We start from the raw sequence: 20,000 nt of genomic DNA on the forward strand, positions 1-20,000 counted from the left end.
ACCATCTTACCACAAAACTTGGAAGAGTGCATTAGGGGTTCTGTGAATGCTTCAGCAAAAAATGATTATGGTGGATTTGGTGAATTCACGAAGATGGCTATGAATGAGAATGAGTACACGTGTGAAAATGATGCATGTGTGATGCAAAATTAAAAAAATTTGACTCATGAAAATATGCCACAGAATTCCAACAAGCATTTTAAATACTGAATTTGCACCACCACCCCCAACTTAAATGAAACATTGTCCTCAATGTTTAAAAATCAAATTTGGATGAAGAGTAACTAAAAAGAGTAGAATACACCTGATGAGTGACGTGGGTAGCTCGCTAGGCACCAAAGATAGTAACCTAAAATGACAAAATGAAACTAACCTACAAACAAAAATAAAGAAAACTACAGCAAACAAGAAAGGAAAAGAAAGAAACTAAGAGAAAACAAAACAAACAAAACAAATAAAGAAAAACATACCTGCGTGGTGTGGTTAAGGTTGATAGACCAGATCCATAAGTGGAATGTCTTCCACTTCCCAAACTTGCCTATCAATTAAAACTTTAAGGTGTTGACCATTTACTTTAAAGATCCGATCATCTTTAGAATCCTCTATTTCTACCACCCCATTTGCAAAAATATTTTTCACTACAAATGGCCGGTCCACCTAGACCTAAGTTTTCCTGGGTGCTTATGGAGTCTAGAATCGTATAAGAACACTCGATCATTAGGCTTCAAAATTTTTCTCAAAATATTTTTATCATGAAACACTTTCGTTTTAGCCTTATAGATTTTAGAGTTCTCATAAGTATCTTTTCTTAATTCCTCCAACTCGGTCAACTGAAATTTTCTAAGCTTATCAGCATTCAATTTCGAAGAAATACTAACAAGAAAAGTGTCACCTCAGACAAGAAATGCATGCTTAAGACTTGACGACAGTGACTTCAGTTCCAATTTAAGACTATCCATGCTTGAAGGAATCTACTTTTCACTTTTCTTAGACAGCTCCTCAAATTCCAGTTGTCAAATATGTGGGCCATAATCCTGAGATTCATAAAAAATAATACAAACATCAACAACATCAGATGAATCATTCATAGTATCAAACTCAGAATTAACAAGAAAATATTCAATGGAATCATAATCATGAGTTGTGTAAACTCCCTTATCTATGAGTGTGTCAATCATGTACGTTTGGTGGCACTCATCATCCTCTCTAGGCTAATTATTGATGTGGAATATGTTGACCTCCATGGTCATGTTTCCAAAAGATAGTTTCATCAACCCATTCCTGCAGTTTATAAGTTCATTAGTCGTAGCAAGGAAAGGTCTACCTAAAAAATCAACAGGGTAGTAAAACTTGTCAATTTGGATTAAAACATCCTCAACTATCCCTCTTGGTTTCTTAACTGAACGGTCAACCAATAAAAGCACAACAGAAGTAGGCTTAATTTCACCCAAACCAAGCTGCAAATAAATGGAATAAGACATCAAATTTATACTAGCTCCTAAATCTAGCAACACTTACCCAAACTCATGATTTCCAATATTACATGCAATGGTTGGACAACCATGATCCTTGTACTTAGGAGGAATTCGCTACTCAATTAGAGCACTAACTTGCTTTGTCAGGAATGTTGTCTTCTTAACATGATGCTTCCTCTTAACTGTACACAAATCTTTGATAACTTTTGCATAAGTAGGAACTTATTTAATAACATGCAAAAGAGGAAGATTGATCTTTACCTGCATGAGGCTCTCCAAGATTTCATTGCTAGAATCCAAATTTTGCATACCAGATTTTAAAGCATGAGGAAATGGTATCTTAACTGAGCTCTTGATTACCTCAGCTTTCTTGGGCAACTCAACACTATCATTGATTTGTTCCTCTTCAATATCCTCTGGTTTATCAGTTGTTAGGATGTGTAAGGACTTACCATTTCATGTCACAATGACATTGACCTCCTTCAAATTTTCGTGAACCATATGTTGACCTTGGCGTGTGGATTGAGTTTGAGAAGGGAACTTGCCACGCTCATTCACACTCAAAGAGCTCATCAACTTGGATACATGGCTTTTTATCTCCTTATTTTCTTCAATAACCTGCATAATCAAATATTCAAACTTTTGATTAGTTTTATTTTGTGACACAATAAAAGCAAGTAAAGTATCTTCTAAGGAGTTACTAGAAAATGAAGGTGTAGGATATGATCTAGGGGCTTGTGCAGGCTGCTGGTTTCAAGACTTCCAGTTGAAATTGGGGTGATTGCGCCACCCTAGATTATAGGTATCAGAGAAAGGTGTAAAAGGCTTATTGTACATACTTAAGGCATTACATTGTTCCTCATACATTCTTCTCATCTCAGCAAATGTGGGACACTCTTGGGCGAGGTGATCTACCCCGCCACACACAAAACATGGTCCAAAAGACTCTACATGATTAACCACATATGTTGGCTTTTAGTCCTTAGTCTTTAACACATCTAGCTCCCTAGTGAGCATTTTAGCCTTAGCCTTTAAGCTATCATCTTTCTTGAGATGGTAAATTCCACCACCATTTAGATTTCTTGCAAGTCGTGACCTATTTATGCTCTTAGTAGCACTAGGTCCAGTCCAAGTGTGAGCTTTTTCAGCAAACTCATTGAGGTATTCTATGGTCCATCAGGATCTTTATGTAAGAACTCACAATTACATATCATCTCCACAAATTGGCATTTTCTAGGTGTAAGTCCCTCATAAAAATAGCTCACTAAGTGCCAATTCTCATACTCATGGTGAGGACACATATTCAACAACTCCTTAAATGTCTCCCAAGACTGATACAAAGTCTCACTGTTCTTTTGTGCGAAGGTGAAGATTTGCCTTTTTAAAAGCATTAGTCTTATGTTAGGAAAAATATTTATTAAAGAAGACTTGAGTCATCTCATTCCATGATCTAATAGATCGTGGTCTCAGCAAGTATAGCCAACTCTTAGCTCTATCCTTCAAGGAGAAAGGAAAGAACTTAAGTCTCACAACATCATCAGTTGTATTTTGACTATGAAAAGTTGCAACTACTTCCTCAAACTCCCAAATGTGTACATATGGATTTTCATTTTTCAAGCCATGAAAAATAGGGAGTATTTGTATCATCTCTGTTTTAAAATCCAGTTGGCGAGTATTAGCTAGAAACATGATGCATGATGGTGTGACTAAGCATGTAGGGTGGAGGTAATCATGAAGAGTTCTAATGGGTTGATTTTCGTGTTCATTCATTTCTTAGGGACTAGATGAATTGTCAAATAAAGGATTTAAAAAAATTTAATTCTAACTCTTCCACATGCCTACAAGAAAATCTACCTAATGTGTCTCTATACTATGCATGCAAGGTAACAAAATACTAAAAAATAAAAATACTATAAAAAGAAAGAAGAAAAAAAGATAATGCAGCAAGCTAAAAGAAGGAACGAATTTATCGTCTTTACAAACTGTTGAAAAGAAAAACTATCTAGCAATTCTTCTACCTTCTTCTCGACAATGGCGCCAAAATTTGCTTATGCCCAAAGAATAACGCAGTAGTTGAAATACAGTTTTGGAGTGTCGATTTCACAGAGATACAAATTAAAAGAATAGTAAAATGAACAAAGAAACAAAAAAAAATATTATATGATTAATGGAGAACAAAGATTAATTTTAAATGCAAATTAAAGTGAAGCGAAGTGACTAACAGAAAAAATACTCAAATTTGACAAACACTAAAGCGTCGAGAATCCCTTGAACAAATTTGGTATTTTAATTATTCTTAATTCATTGAATAACTCAATTGGGAACTTAATTCCTAAAATTCTCAATCGGAATGTATAGATTTATAAACCAAGATTAAACCAAATGTAATCATTTGAAAATCATTCACCACTTTTAAAATACGTAAATTGTTATCACTATTGAGAAAATTCAACGACGACAATATACTTAGGAAGCAATATTACAACAAAGAATTAAATCAATATAGATAAATAATTGGTCCAAATATAATCAAAGAGCTAATCCATTCAATAGAGAAAACATGACTGAATCCATAAACAGAATAAATTCTATGATTATTTGGAGAAGAAAATATCAACAATGAACTGAGAATGATAAGATAAAAGAGTTTTAGTAATTCAAAATCAAATACATAAATAAAAAATAAATTAAAAATACTATCTAATGTGCAAGTTCATCCCTAGCCCTACTTGAGAATTTAGTTACCCATAAATATAATGGACAACAAAAATCTCATGAGAAAAATAAAGCAAACGGCGGCCATGGAAATTAATTTCATTTCCCCCTCTTCAAAACTGAGCCGTCTCCACTTTTTGAACTCTCAATTTCGTGCTAATGAAATGCTTATATAAAATAGGAAAAAAAGCCGAAATGCCTTCATATTTTTGCATACAAAATTGCTTAAATTTTAGGCTCATCTTGACAGCCACGTACGCGCTTCAGAATTTCGAATTTAAAAATTCTTATTAGAGACAACTTTGTAGCCCCTTTAAGATAGATTTCCAACGCATCAAGAATCTCATTAATCCGATATTTGAGCGGAAATTTATGATCAAAATACTAAAGTATGTATAGGTTGTCTTCTAGCAAATTTCAGACTGACTTTTTCTCTTGATCCAAATTACCCTTAAACTCCATCATTATCCTTATTTGAAGAGTCCTACACTCGTTGAAAGTTTTTAGGTTGTTCCAATATCTTGCCTACTTGAAAGTCCTTTGAATTTGACTGGGTTTGGACTTACTCTTTTATAGACTCTGAAATTAAACATAAAAATCTGCTTAGGAGTATTCCAAAGTAAATAGAAACTCAGGTCAAGAATACATATTAATTTCTATTATTTCTATTCACATTTTAGCATTTTAGTGCAATAATAGGATATTTAGAGTGTACTTTGTACACTCATTAGGGGTTAAAGAGGCAGGTCAGCCTAAGGCGTCTTGACCTCTCCCCAGGGGATAGCGGGCCGAGTCTATTGACTGCCCGAATACTATAGCGAGAAGCACGGACATCAACGACATGGTAGAAAATAGCAAGCATTGTAAAACCTAGGCCAAGAGGCCCAGGTTTAAAAAATTAACCCCTGCCCTTATGAGAAAAATAATGATAGCATCTTTATCTTCTGACCAAGAATCAAATACAAAATGCTAACACTTAGGAGCCTGACTAAGTTTACCTCTCGAGGGCTCCTTGAGTAGAGGCTTCCTACTTGCCCTGTGCAGGACTGACTTTTTTACCTATTTTGTGTGGTAGTGTGTGTGGAAACTATGGAGGAAGATCTTGAGAAGATGTGTGGAAAACTATCCCTGACTGATCAGGAAGAGGAAGTCGTGGTAGTGGATGAAGAGTCTCTGGATGGTGCGCTAGGTAGAAGTGAAAAATGTCTGTTGTTTAAACTGTTCACTGATAAACAGTTTAATAAGGAGGCGTTTAAGAGTACTATGAAGCGTCTATGGCGCCCTGGTAAGTCTATTTCCATTCGAGATGTTAGTGCTAATCTGTTTATTGCTGAATTTGAGGATCCATGGGATAAAGAACGCGTTTTCAGAGAGGGACCTTGGGCTTTTGATAAGCACTTGGTTCTCACAAATGAGGTGGATGGGTTGCAGCTGGTACATCAGGTTACTTTCCTTGAGGCGCTCTTCTGGGTTCGAATCCATGATCTCCCGATTATGGCTAGGAACTGGAAGATGGGACACATAGTAGGGAAGGAAGTTGGTAGTGTGGTGGAGGTCGACTTGGAGAAGGATGCACTGGCTTGGGGGGAGTACCTGCGTATCAGGGTTAAGTTGGATGTCACTAAGCCCTTGTTACGTGGTAAGAAGGTTTGTGTGGGATCTTCTAATCCCTTCTGGGTTCGGTTCTCTTATGAACGACTTCCAAATTTTTGCTACATATGTGGTACGCTTGGTCATAATCATGAGTGTAATCAGTGGAGGCCATTGATGGACAAGTTTTCAGTCTCTAAGTTTCCATATGGTCCCTGGTTGCGTGCAGGGAACTTTGGTGATTATAGAGGACATGTACACAGGAGGCAGAGAAACCATGATGGTAGTAGTTCTCCGATGAAGCATGGGCCAGACCAGTCTACCAGAGAATCTTCGAGTGATCGAAACGTAACTGCTTCTGAGGATAACGTGGGAGCGGCGGATATTGTGGAGGAAAGTTTGGATAATGGCCAAGCTTGTGATACTTGTCAGGTTCGGTTACAAGAGATTCGCAAGGTGGGTCTTGTAACTGATGCGGATAAGGTGGCGAGTAGTTTGGCAACTGATCAAAGTCACGATAAGATGAAACTAGTAACTGATGAGGGTGTAATGGAGAGTTGCATGGCAACAGAGCAAAGTCAACAAAAGTTGAAATTTGTAACTGCTGTGAAAGTTAAGGGCCATGCAGTTGCATCTCGACAGAAGGGTATTGTGACATTTCAACAGTGAAGGCTAATATGGGTAATATTTCTGGCGGGAAGGAAGTTTTGAATGCAGAGGTAGAGTTGAGGAAGTCTTATGGAGGGACTCGTACATGGAGGCAAATTTTAAGGTCTCAGGTGCACCATTCTCCTTCTGAAAGTGTCTCTGGGAGGTCAAAACGGCATCATGAGTTGGAGGATGTGTTGGAGATTATTGGCAATTCTAAGAGACGTAAAAGTAATACTACATGTAATAATGGAAGGGAGGGTTCCATTTCCCATGATGCAGTGGTGGCTGGAACACAGCCCCACCGAGCTCAATGAAGATCCTTAGTTGGAATACACGAGGGCTTGGGAACCCTCGTCATATTCGTACTCTTGCTGATTTACTCAAAAGAGAAGATCCCGATGTTTTGTTTTTGCAAGAAACAAAACTGAATGCTGCAAAAATGGAATTCTATAGAGTTAGATTTAAGTTTAATTGTTGCTTAACTGTTGATGCAGTTGGTAGAAGTGGGGGCCTTGCTTTATTATGGAAGCAAGATGTGCCTCTATCCATTCTGAGTTATTCAGCATCACATATTGATGCTATGGTAACTGACATGACATGAACTTGGTACATGACAGGTCTATATGGTCAACCTGATACTGCAAGACGGATGGAAACTTGGAATCTACTAAGAAGTTTGAGGAGGTATCCTGAGGAGGCTTGGCTTGTATTTGGGGACTTCAATGAAATTTTATCAGTACAGGAAAAATGGGGGGGAAGAGATCGACCACAACAACAAATGGTTGATTTCCAACAAATGATTTTAGATTGTGAGTTAAGGGACCTTGGTTTCTGTGGTCCACAATATACTTGGTGCAATGGTAGACAAGATATGGCTCGTGTTTATGAGAGACTGGATAGATTCCTTGGAAATGTCTCTTGGTGTAATCTGTTCACTAGAGCCTTAGTCACTCATGGTTCCATCTCTTATTCTGATCACCTCCCACTATGGATTGAGCTGGAGGGCCCCCAGTCAAGACGAGGAGGTGCTAAGCCTTTTAGGTTTGAGGCAATGTGGATTGGTGAAACTGAATGTTCAAGAATTATACAGCAGGAGTGGCTTGCTGCAGTTTCCTCAAATGGAATGCAGAGTGTTATGGACTGTATTTATAGTTGTAGCAGTAAGTTACAAAGGTGGAACAAATCAAAGTTTGGTAAGGTCCTGGTCAAGCTGAAAGAAGCAAAGCACAAACTCTTCATGGAACAAAGTAAGGCTCCAACAGCATTAAATACAAAGGAGATTGATGAAGCTTTAGTTGAAGTTCAGAAATGGATGGAGAGGGAGGAGATAATGTGGAAATAGAGATCAAGAGCTTTATGGTTAGCAGAAGGGGATCAGAATACTAAGTTTTTCCATGCTAAAGCATCTCAAAGAAAGAGAAAGAATGGATTATCGAAACTAATGGATGCCAGTGGCTGTTGGCAGGAGGGAGAGCATTGTGACAGACTAATTGTTACTTCTGCAGGATCTAGAGATCAGGAAGTGATTCTTGATAAAATGGAGAGGAAGGTCAGTTTTGAGATGAATGTCGAACTTATTAAACCCTTCACAGCTGTTGAAGTTCTTCAAGCTTTGAAAGAGATGCATCCCAACAAAGCACCAGGGCCTGATGGTATGCCACCTCTCTTTTTCCAGAAATTTTGGCCTGACATTGGTACATCCATTACAAATGCTGTTCTACAAGTTTTGAATCATGGAGAAATGCCTCAAGCTGTCAATCACACTTTCATTACTCTGGTCCCTAAGAAGAAGAGTCCTCAAACAGTAAACGACCTTAGACCAATTAGTTTATGTAATGTTGCATATAAACTAATTTCTAAGGTCATTGCTAATAGAATCAAGCAAGTGTTACCTATGATCATCTCAGATACTCAGTCCTCTTTCATACCTGGCAGACTCATCACATATAATGTACTAGTGGCCTATGAAGTTTTACACTATTTGAAGAGAAAGAAGAAAGGAAAGAAAGGTTTTATGTCTATCAAGCTTGATATGAGCAAAGCTTATGATAGAGTCGAATGGAGTTTTATTGAATCTGTTATGAGCAAGTTAGGATTCCATGAGAAGTTAATTCAGCTTGTGATGATGTGTGTGAGGACTCCTACTTTTTCAATTCTGATTAATGGCTCTCCTACTGGTCTTATTGTTCCTTCTCGAGGGTTGAGGCAAGGAGATCCTATTTCTCCTTATCTATTCCTCTTGTGTACTGAAGGGTTGATTAGCCTTTTGAGAGAGGCTGGAAGAACTAATGCTGTTACTGGATTACAGATTTGTCGTGGAGCTCCTAAACTGAATCTTCTGCTTTTTGCAGATGATAGCTTGATTTTCTGTAATGCTGATGTGGAAACAAATGTAAGGTTGCAAACTCTTTTAGAGCAATATGAAGTTGCCTCAGGTCAGCAGTTGAATAGAGAGAAAACAGCAATGGTTTTTAGTGCTAATGTGAATCAGCATAACAGGCATGCTATTATGAATTTCTGGTGCTCAACTCAATTGCAACAGTATGACAAGTACCTTGGGCTTGTCAACTCAACTCAACTGCCAACTATGGTGGGCAGGTCCAAATCGAGGGCATTTGCAGGCATTAAGCACAAAGTTTGGCTCAAGTTGCAAGGTTGGAAGGGGAATATGTTCTCTCAAGGGGGTAAGGAGATCCTCCTTAAAGCAGTAGCTATGGCAATTCCATCTTATGCCATGAGTTGTTTTAAGCTTCCACCAAGGCTTTGCTCTGATATAGAGAGTATGATGGCAAGATATTGGTGGGGTCAGAAGCAGGAGGAGAGAAAGATCCATTAGCTAAGCTGGAAGAAGATGTGCAATTCGAAATTTGTGGGAGGCATGGGGTTCAAGGAGCTTGAGGTTTTCAATATGGCTTTGTTGGCAAAACAAGCTTGGAGATTATTGCAAAATCAGGATAGTTTATTCCATAAAATGTATGCAGCTCGATATTTTTCTGATGGGAATCTGTTGACAGCTTCACTTGGAGGAAATCCTTCCTATGCTTGGAGGGGTATTTGGGAAGCAAAGAGGCTGCTAGTGCAAGGTGGCAGATGGAATGTGGGAAATGGAAGTTTAATCCATATTTTGAATGATGTTTGGATCCCTGGATTTAGAAATTTGAGACAAGCACTGGGATATGAACAGAGTACTGAACATAGTAGCCAGCTGGACAATAAAGTGTTCTCTCTTATTGATCAAAGTACTAAATGGTGGGATATTGCCAAGGTTAGAGCTCTTTTCAATCCAAACATGGTGGAGGCTATTCTCAGATTGCATCCAAGTCATACTGGTGCTGCTGATCATTGGCTGTGGGTACATGAGAAGTCAGGTTCTTTTTCTGTCAAAAGTGCTTACAGTTTCTTTAAAACTATCTTGGAATCAGAACATGGGGAATCCTCTAATGGGGCTTTGATGAAAAAATTCTGGACTACTCTATGGAAGTTACAAGTTCCTCATAAAGTTAAGGTTTTTGCTTGGAGGGCATGTAAGGATTGTTTACCAACAAAGGCAAACCTGATCAAAAGAAAACTGAACATTGAAGGAAAATGTTGCTTTTGTCAACATCCATTTGAGGATTTGAGGCATGTGTTGATATTATGCCCTTCCACCTATGGTTTTTTAATGAGTAGGTTTTTTGTTCTCCAAAATGGTGACCAAATCAGCTCTCTTCTCACTACTGCAATGGATATTTTATTCAAGGGCAATTCTGAGGATCTGATGGATTTCTTCTTGATGGTTTGGGCTTTTTGGTTGAAAAGGAACAAGATGGTTCATGAACAGATTGCTTTACCACCTCAGCAGGTTATTAGATTTTCTTTTACAAAGAAATTGCATAGTGTTGTGGTTAGACAGCAGTTGGGGAACCATATTTCTAAAAACATGGTGTACAGATGGTCACCCCCTCCAGAAGACTCTCTTAAGCTAAGCATTGATGGGGCTCTCTTTTTTTATTTAAACAAAGCTGGTATGGGCGCGGTTTTGAGGAACCATATGGGTGAAATTCTTATGGCATGTAGTAGAGTGGAATCTGTTTCTCTGGAACCAGAACAAGTTGAAGTTGTGGCTTTATTGAGAGGCCTTCAATTGTGCATGAGCTTGGGTATACCAAAGCTGATAATTGAAAGTGACTGTTTGTTCCTAGTTGAAGAGGTTAATAGATCATCTGAGTCAAATGCAGCTATACGATCTGTGGTAGTAGAGGTAAAAGGATTAATGCAAACTTTCCCTCAATGCAGCTTTCAATATTGCAGTAGATTCACAAATGAGGCTGCCCATCGACTTGCAAGACATGCTTGGTCCATTGAAGATATGCTTATTTGGTGGAATAGTGTACCTCTTTTCATTGAGAATGTAATTTTCATTGATCAACACTATTGTAACCTATCTCAAGGTGTTATGCCTTTATGAAATGAAGTTCTTTTCTATCAAAAAAAAAAATACAAAATGCTAACGGAGGAAGACGGGTACAGTTCCAAACTATTCGGACAGCTTACCTCCCCAAGGACCAAGGAGGCCAGCCAAGCCCGAAGCTGCCTTGTCTCCCTGTGGCGGGGAGCAGGATTGGCTCCACGGCTACTCAAAGAATGAATCTATGCTAATGGAGGAAGATGGGTATAATTCCAAACTGCTCAGACAGCTTACCTTTTTGAGGACCAAGGAGGCGCCCAAGGCCGAATTGTCTCCCTGCGGCAAGGAGCGGGACCGGCCCCACAGTTACCCGAAGAATGAATCTATGCTAATGGAGGAAGACAAGTATATTTCCAAACTGTCTGGACAACTTACCTCCCCACGGACCAAGGAGGCAATCCTAGTCCTAGGCCGCCTTGTCTCCCTGAGCGAAGAGCGGGATCGGCCCCACGGCTACCCAAAGAATGACTTTATGCTAATGGAGGAAGACGAGTATAGTTCCAAACTACCCAGATACCTTACCTCCCCATGGAACAAGAAGGCAAGCCGAGCTCGAGGCCGCCTTATCTCCCCATAGCGGAGAGCGGGATCGGCCCCACGACTACCCCAAGAATGGATCTATGCTAATGGAGGAAGATGGGTATAGTTCCAAACTACCCAGATAGTTTACCTCCCTAAGGACCAAAGAGGCAAGCGAGCCCTAGACCACCTTGTCTCCGCATGCTGGAGAGCAGGATCAGCCCAACCACTACCCAAACACGTGACCTCGACCATCAACGCGGCAAAAAGCCGCCTGACCTACTCATTCAACTATGCGAGAAGGGCACAGAGACGACTGTATGGCCAAGTAAAGCACGGCGACGCAAAGTGGAAGAACAAAAGAATCAGGCAAGTAAAGCCTAACCAAAAGATGGACAATATTAAAATAAAAAATAAAAAAAAAAATTGGCACAAGGACAATGCAGAGAAACTTTGACCTCGTCAAAAAATTCGCTAAGGCCTCAGGAGAGACTACACATCAAAGGCGGAGAAAACTGACGCGAACAGGAAAGCCGACGGCTAGCTGGTTGACATGCATAGCCAGACACTAGCAGGGTGGACCCTAAGGCCCTGTGTGGCGAATCCTTACGGCCAAACCCCCTAGGCCGATCACAAAAGAGAGAAAAGTGAGACAGTAAAGGAAGATGAACAAAGATAGCCAGACACGGCAAGATATAAGGCGATATCATTAATTATCACAGTTACAACATAAAGCTGCATAGTTACAAAGAGCAAGATAAAACGTAAGGTGGCTCATCACGACAACATACAACTAAAACCAGCTAAGCACAATAGAAAGTTGAAAAGCAAAGCAAACCAAAATCTCATCAAGCAAGATTGCATGGAGGTCTAGAGAGGATGAATACCCAGTGAGGGCGGACAAACATAGCGCAAACGGATGAACGGACGGCTATAGTCACAAATCCTACGATTTCCTATGTCAAATTCCATTAGGCCGGCCACCAAAAAAAAAAAAAAGGAAATGCGCGAAAGGTAATAGAGACAAGCAGCCCAGCACGACAAAAGTACGAAATATCGAAGTTATATACAAGTCACAGGGCACCAACATATAGGCATATACATTCAGCAATAAGAAAAGAAAGGGAAGAACAAAATAAAAGAGCCACAACAACACCAGGGAGCTAGGGCATGGCGACGCCAGGTCTTGACCCCGGGAGTACCAATCCCAGGAACGTCAGGAGCAGGATCACTCAGCTCTGGAATAGAAGGCTCGGGCATGATCGGAACGACTGGCTCTGGAAAAGCATCAGGGATCTCTTTCCTTCCCAGCTGAGAGGTACCCGGACAACAAAAAGGGCCGACATGCAACGATCAGTACAGGAAGATTAGAAAATAGCAAAAGAAAGAAAAATGGCAAAAAAAGAAATAGCCAAACCTCGTAGAAAAAGCCGGACAAACACTTGACGACCTGGCTGATAGCCTCCGCATGGCTCCCTCTTGTTTCCAGCCGAGACAAAGGAGGGATAACTTCTACCGAGCCCTTAGCAACGGACATTTGTACAGCAGCCTCAGCTGGAGCAGGCGAACATTCGCACAAACCTCTTAGATCAAAACCGACTACAAACATCTAGAAGGGAATCACCCTTCATTGGGTGCTCTGCCCGAGTAGGCGGGTTTTCGCGCTAACTCCTCGTACCTGAGCCGACAACAACATCTAAAAAGGAGTCGCCTTCTGCACTGCACCCTTCCTCGACACGGTTGCTGGAAGTAGCCGCTACTGCCCCCTCATTAGCAACGTTGAAACCTCCCGAGCAAGCCTCGACCTCGTCCCCAAAGGAGTAACTATTGGCAATAGAGTGAGCTGAAGAAGGAGGCGAACCCTCAAAGAACGCTACTCCTCGATAGCCAGCCTGAGGATCTTGACCCCAAAGACTCCCCAGAATAGAGCATCTATTTCACCCACGGTCGGGAGCACGCTAGTAGCACTGCTCGGCAGGGGTAGCACAAGGAAGCATCAACCAAAGGGCCTCCCACCAAGGTGTCCAAGGATTCCTAGGAAAAAGGTCCTATCGGCGCCTCCACCAGCATCATCGAGGCTACAGGACGGCTGGCCTCGAGGGTAGCTGACTCCCACCTAGGAGGAATCAGGGCCCCAGAAGGGGGCTAGTTGTCAGCCTGGATACACTCTAATCTTCTTCCCCTTGCCCCATGGAGAAGGGTCCGAGGGATGCTGTCGAGCAGGAGTAACCTGGGGCGGGGCAATAGACCCTGTCGTCGAAGGGAACGTGGCTAAGGGGAGGTAGAGAATTCCTTAGGCTATCCTCGGAAAAGAGGACTTCCGAGAAGACGCTATTGAGGTTTTTCTGCAGCCATTCTCAAATGGCTACAATGCTCCACGCCTCATTAGAGCTAGCCGTCAGGCACACCACCTTGTCTTCCTCCCCTAGTTCTTCTAAATAGGGAACTCGTGACGACTCACCTGACTCACTGAGAACTCCCACCCATGGCTAGACACAAAGAAGAACTTCGTAGACTAGTCTTTCATGTTGCAATACCTCAGCTTCAGGTTAACAAGGGCATGTACCGCCTTGAAACTGCATATGTTTCCTTTCTGCCGTAGCACCTTGTGAGTAAGGAGGAACTCACGACCAGTATGGTCAGCGTCGTCCGAGTCCAATTCTAGCAGAGCACACTGCCAAATGATGCTGTAGCAAATCAAAAGCCTCCAAGCATTCGGATGCAGTTGAGAGGGGGCTAGGCCAGGCGATCCAGCAAGTTGCGAACAGGGTGAGGAAAAGGCAACCACAAGTTGCACGAAAACATAGAATGAAATAGGGTCACTCGTGTAGAATGACCCCAACGTCGAAGGCACCCTCGTGTGGACCAAGGACCTCGAATAGCATCGATTCTGGCACCTAGTAAGTGAGGGCCAATGAAGCCAGCATCACCGCAGAGGCATTGGAACGCCAACTACTGCCCAGGAAAGATGGCCTAGAGTCGGTATCACCCCCGTCGGAAGCCCTGGGTTGAGTGGATTTCTCAGAAGCCATCGACGTAGAAGTATAAGGTAGTAAAGGAAGGAGAGGAGAATAAGCAAAGGAAAATGACGTTGGAAGAACAGGGGTGGCAAGAGAGCTACAACGCGATGAAAGGAAAGGGAGCTCTAACCTTGACCGTATTTATATAGGGAAAAGGCAACGGTTGATCTCCCACACCCCATGACAGAAGGGAGAAGTATGAGATGCTTTGAATTCCAGAAATGCAATCCACGAAGCGACGCGAAGGCAAAGAGCCGCCTAGCACCCTCAACATTATTGTACTTGAAAAGACGCCATTATAATTATTGAAAAACGAGCCAACAAGAATGGAGGAGAAACGTGACAAGGGTAACCAAACGACAGGAGCTTCCCTGAACTTCAGAACCACGTACACGTCAATGGAAGGATCTCGGCCTCAACGACAAGGCGGGTTCAAGTAGTGATAATTCTCACCGTACTCGTCCGTTGAGAATTAGCGGGATAATTGTAAGAGAAATCCCCCCTCCCAGTCCTAGCGGGCCTGAGAGTAGCAACTAAGGGAACAAGAACTGAAGGCCTAACCCAAAACAAATAAAATCTCCAACCCCGGCCCATGGGTAGTCTCCTCCGGACGCAACCTGCATGAGGGAACGTGCTACAGGGAATGAGACTCATCGACCTGGAAACCCCTTGAGTAGTGTCCAGCTCTTGAGTGTTTGTCTGTGTAGTAGGCGTAATGTACGGAGACCCTCGATCCTCTAACAAGAGGGACATCAAAGGACCACCAAGGACTATAGCAAGGAGAGGGAAATCCGAAAACTATGCCGCATTAATGATACAACTACCCAAGCTACACGCCACATTAATGACGCCGTCGCAGAGCCATGCTGCATTAAAGGACTCTGACAAAAGAAACAGTCGAAGGGCACGGACTCCATTAGGGCAGACATGATTTGTTCCCCAAACTTATGGCATAAATAGCAAGTCCCAAGTACAAGAAAACTCTCTCTGATCCCTAAACTCTTTCACTTATTTACAAACTTTTAAGAGAATTTACTAACTTTAGTATCAGAGATTCCTCGGTCCCAAAGCCTCCTCTCCTAGTTACCTCTTTTCCCATCTTTTGTAGGCCCAAGTTTTGAAGACCTGAGTTGTCGAAATCTGGCTAAAAAATGTGCGAAACACGATATTAACACTAGGAATACTTATCTAGGAAAAATTTATTTGCTCAGTCTGAGATTCATCCGGTTCGGTTCAACTGGTTTTTTTATTTTTTTAAAGAAAAAAAAAATCTTTATGAAAAATGGATAAAGTTCAAAATATAATTTTCCTGTACTCTTGAACGGTTGATTGTTAGATGATGTGATTTAATTAAAGTGAATTCTTTTTTTAAATAATAATTGTGCTAAAGTTGTGCAAGAGTAAAAACTCTATTATTATGTTTTTTAAAAAATTGAAATATACCAAAATCAAAGCAATAGTCAACACAGTTTTTCAAAAAATAATATTTTATTATATGGTGGTACACTAGTTGTGTGCTAATAATTATGTCCCGACCATTTTTGTCTAACAATAACATACGTCAAGTTCCTTTCCAAACACCAAGAGATGATCGTTAGTCGCAAAGAAGAAGTGTTCAAGTTCAAGCACCACGAATGAATCCATATGCATCATCTTCCTAATTAAAACGCCTTTAAACTTCTCCATTGATGCATGCAAACAGCGTATAGTACAAAAAATTGTTGCCCAAGTATGGGAAAATCCAAAGGGAAGAAGAAAATCGATAAAACAACAAAAAGATTGAACCACAACACTCATGCAAATGTTCTCTCCTAACGATCATTATGACTAATTAACTTAGACGTTGGGAGGGCAGTGGCAACCCACTGGCACGATCTTATTTTGCAAATCCATCAAAATCCTAACTCAAGACCATGCAAAACTGGCCTCATTATCACATTTTAACCAGTCATTTTTAGAGCACAAGTGTAAATGTCATTTATGAGTTCATTTGGTGGTTATGTAGAGACAACTACTTTAGGTCCCGAACCTTATCCTAAACACATGGTCTGAAAGGCCAAAGCACTAATAGTTGAAGTATCCACACTCCCACAACGATCAAATGAGACCAAAAGATGGATGCATTCATGCACTCAGCATTTTTGCATTCGTTTGTCTTAAGCATCCGAAATATGGATCTCTACATGCTGACTCTCTGTGTTATAATAATCCTTGCCCTAACCTGAGCCCAACATTGCCAATTGGAAATGCTAACGAGACAGAATATAGCTTCTAATTCCACAACAAAAATTGTGAGATAAAAGTCGTATTCTACTTCCTCCATAACAGCAGGGAGGCACGTTCCTAAAAGAATGGACATACACTTTCTTTGAGAAACAGACGTACACTTCGCTTTGACAAGGTTCTTTCTAACCCTAAATCGAAACGGCTTCCTCAGTCTCATAGACCTTTTCTGCATTCTCGCCAAAACTGGGTGCTTTAGGCACGAGTCCGAGCACCTTGAACATGAGTTGATCAGCATCAAAATCATTATTAGGAGTTGTCAATAGCTTCTCGCCCGTGAAGATTGAATTTGCACCAGCAAGGAAGCATAATGCCTGCTCAGGCATGGAGAACCGAACTCTGCCAGCTGATAATCTGACCATTGCTTTGGGCATCACTATACGTGCTGTTCCAATCATCCGAATCATCTCCCAAACGTCAACTGGCTGAACAAAGAGAAAAAAAAACGAGTCTTTTACACTGCTGAAAACACTAAAAGGTATGGAGAAAACTTGTGCAGATCTCATCAATGCAAAGAACATAATTTTTATGGTGGGAATCTTGGAGACTGTGCAAACGTAACATGTTTTTAGCTAGTAGCACAACCCCAGCATATGGATCAGGTAAATCATTGACATTACACCAATGAGAGGTGGTCCCTAGAAATTGTTTGCATTCAAGGATTCAAATCTTAGATCTGAAGGGAGCATACCACCAAGATTAAGACCCTTACCACTTGAGCCAACTCCTAGAGGTTGTTAAAGCAAAGAATATATATTAGCTAGAATAATGAATACGTGACATAACTACACAATTAATCAGCTGTTTTAGAAGTTCCCTGTCTGTTTTCCACACTAATGGTGCACACTTTAAAGTTTAATGACAATGACAATTTGCAGGATTACTTGTTAAAAAAAAAAAAAAACAATTTGCAGGATTACTACTAATACTACCATTCTCATTTAGGAATATTGTCACAAAATTAGATAGATTATACAAAATTCACATAATCCCACTTTTAACACATTCCATTTGACTAAACTCAGAGGAGATCAATTCTTCAACACATGGGAATCTACTTTCGAAATAACCTCTGACAAACTTCCAAAATAATCTCTAATAAAATAACCGTACTTATGCTTCCTTACCTGATGATAAAGCCCTAATGCAAACTACATATGATAAAACAAATAGATCTGAGTACTGAAATCTCGAACTTCCTTAAAAGCTCTACATGCTCAGTATGCAACCCACATACAAATCGTAGAATGCACAAGAATTGCTAGATGTAATAACCAATGTTATAGATTTTAAGATGAACAGAATTAGATTTAGTTACCTTCTCATCCTGAAGAGGTGTGCCTTTCACTGCAACCAATGCATTGATTGGAACACTTTCTGGGTGAGTAGGGAGTGTTGCCAAGGTATGTAAAAGACCAACTCGGTCCTCTTCTGCTTCTCCAAGCCCTATTATTCCTCCTATTAAAAGAAAACAAAGAGTATATCATATTTTCCAGCTTAAGATTATAAACACAGGGAGCTCAAGTTAAAGGCTAGGAGTCTAACCTGACAACAAACAAGGTTGTTCAAGCATCTGGATTAAAGATTTTTAAGGTATAAGAACTTTTTAATCCGGCACCTTCTACAAATTTTATGCTTCATACTGCAGAAGCACCATCCATTGAGAGAAGACTAGGTCTCGTTTGTTTTCACAACTCCTCTCAACTCATTTCATCATTACAATTTTTTCAAATTTTCACATAAAATAAAATAAAGAATTCAACTTTTTCAAATCCCAAAATAAAAATAATATTAAAAAAATATATTCTAACAATATTTTATTCAACATTTAACTTTAATCTCAACCAATCTCATCTCATCTCATCTTATCTGCAAAAACAAACGAGGCAAGATTTTGGTGTCAAGTTTAACCCCCAGCTCACTTAGGTGAGTTACTATTCAATCAATATGGAACTAGACTTCAAGAAGCCAATGTGCTGACTTGGCACATGTAATGCATTCTCTATGCCTCTTGGGAAGTGACACACTGTGATAAAACAGTAATCTGCTTTACAATTCATACATAGAGAATGAATAATCTGATACTCTCTCCCTCTCCTTGGTGACTCCCTATCTGCAACGATTCTCTGTTCGCCTCTATTTTTCTTTCCATATTTTTTGCTGGTGTATATTTTACACAAATTTTATCAGCTTTGGTTTTTTTTCTTTGTTTATTCAAAAATCTACTTATGCAATGAGGTTGTTGAATATGGTTTCATTGAACCAAAGTTATTTGAGATGGAGGTAGAGGAAGGAATTTTTGTGGGTCCCATCACTAAAAATAATAGGGTAAATGCTAATCGATGTCCTAGGTAAACTTTAGTGTTTCAAGGTTTATTTCTTCAGTGGAAAACTTGCCTCAAGCAGAGAAGCGAATGGAATTTGTGAGATCCTCTTAGCTAGGAAATAGAGCATCCATTCTTAATCAGTGTTCAACAGGTATGGTCAGTTTCTGGCCCTTGTGGGGAAGTATGGTAGAGGTAGTCAAAGAAGATTGATAATTACCTCTAAAGGAACGGATAGAAAGGGCTGGAAAGCCTTCTGTGCATTGAGCTGTGGCATGTGAGAGCCTTCTTCCAGTTGTCCATTGGTGCTGGGTCTAAACCGCAGTCTTCTCACTAGTTTTGTGGTGGAATTTGTTTTTGGGGGGTGTAGGTACTGTAATTGCGGGCAGAATAAAAATGGGCACATTGAGGAAGGAGCTCCATCGTACACAGAGGTGTTAGCAGGGCTGAGCAACACCCAACAGTCAGTAATTTAGCACAGGGGCAGCATGTGAAAGATAATGAGACTCCAGTGGGTAGTGTAGCAAAAATGCCAATTTCAAAAAATTTAAAATGACAGTTGAAAAAGCCATTGCAGAAGCCCCCTTGGCTTCCTCTGAGGGAGTCACATTGGAGGAAAGAGTGGAGACAAGTTTTATAAGCACAATGATTACTGTACAAAGACAGCTTGTGTAGTTGAGAAGGGAGGTGGATCAGGTTTTAGAAAGGCCAAATTTGGGACTAAAGACTTACGGGTTAAGCCAGGTTATATGTCCAAACCCATACCTCTAGTCTCTCTAAGCTGCAATTGGGCTGCTCTGCAAAATACTATTCTATCCAACCTGCTTTCATAAACGAGGAAGGTTAAACTTGCCCGTAGCAAGACAAGGAAGCTTTGCTACTTGAGCTTTATAAGGCCAACCACTATGTAAGCCGCTGGAGGAGAAAGCTCGAAGAACTTCATTCATTTTGCAGCAGCTGCACAGCACATGGCTGT

General features: G+C 40.5%; 1 protein-coding gene across 1 annotated transcript in view; it reads right to left on the minus strand.

The window, feature by feature from the left end:
- Nucleotides 1-16,521: 16,521 nt before the first annotated feature.
- Nucleotides 16,522-20,000, minus strand: part of LOC109008739 (biotin synthase, mitochondrial) — a 29,173-nt gene continuing 25,694 nt past the window's right edge. The window contains exons 5-6 of the mRNA XM_018988945.2: nucleotides 18,019-18,158; nucleotides 16,522-17,125 (exon numbers count right to left, since the gene is read on the minus strand). Of these exons, the coding sequence (XP_018844490.1) occupies nucleotides 16,832-17,125; nucleotides 18,019-18,158 (434 nt within the window). The 3' untranslated portion in view covers nucleotides 16,522-16,831. The remainder of the gene's footprint in view (nucleotides 17,126-18,018; nucleotides 18,159-20,000) is intronic.

The sequence above is a fragment of the Juglans regia genome, chromosome 12, assembly GCF_001411555.2.
Source record: "Juglans regia cultivar Chandler chromosome 12, Walnut 2.0, whole genome shotgun sequence".
NCBI classification, from domain to species: domain Eukaryota; kingdom Viridiplantae; phylum Streptophyta; class Magnoliopsida; order Fagales; family Juglandaceae; genus Juglans; species Juglans regia.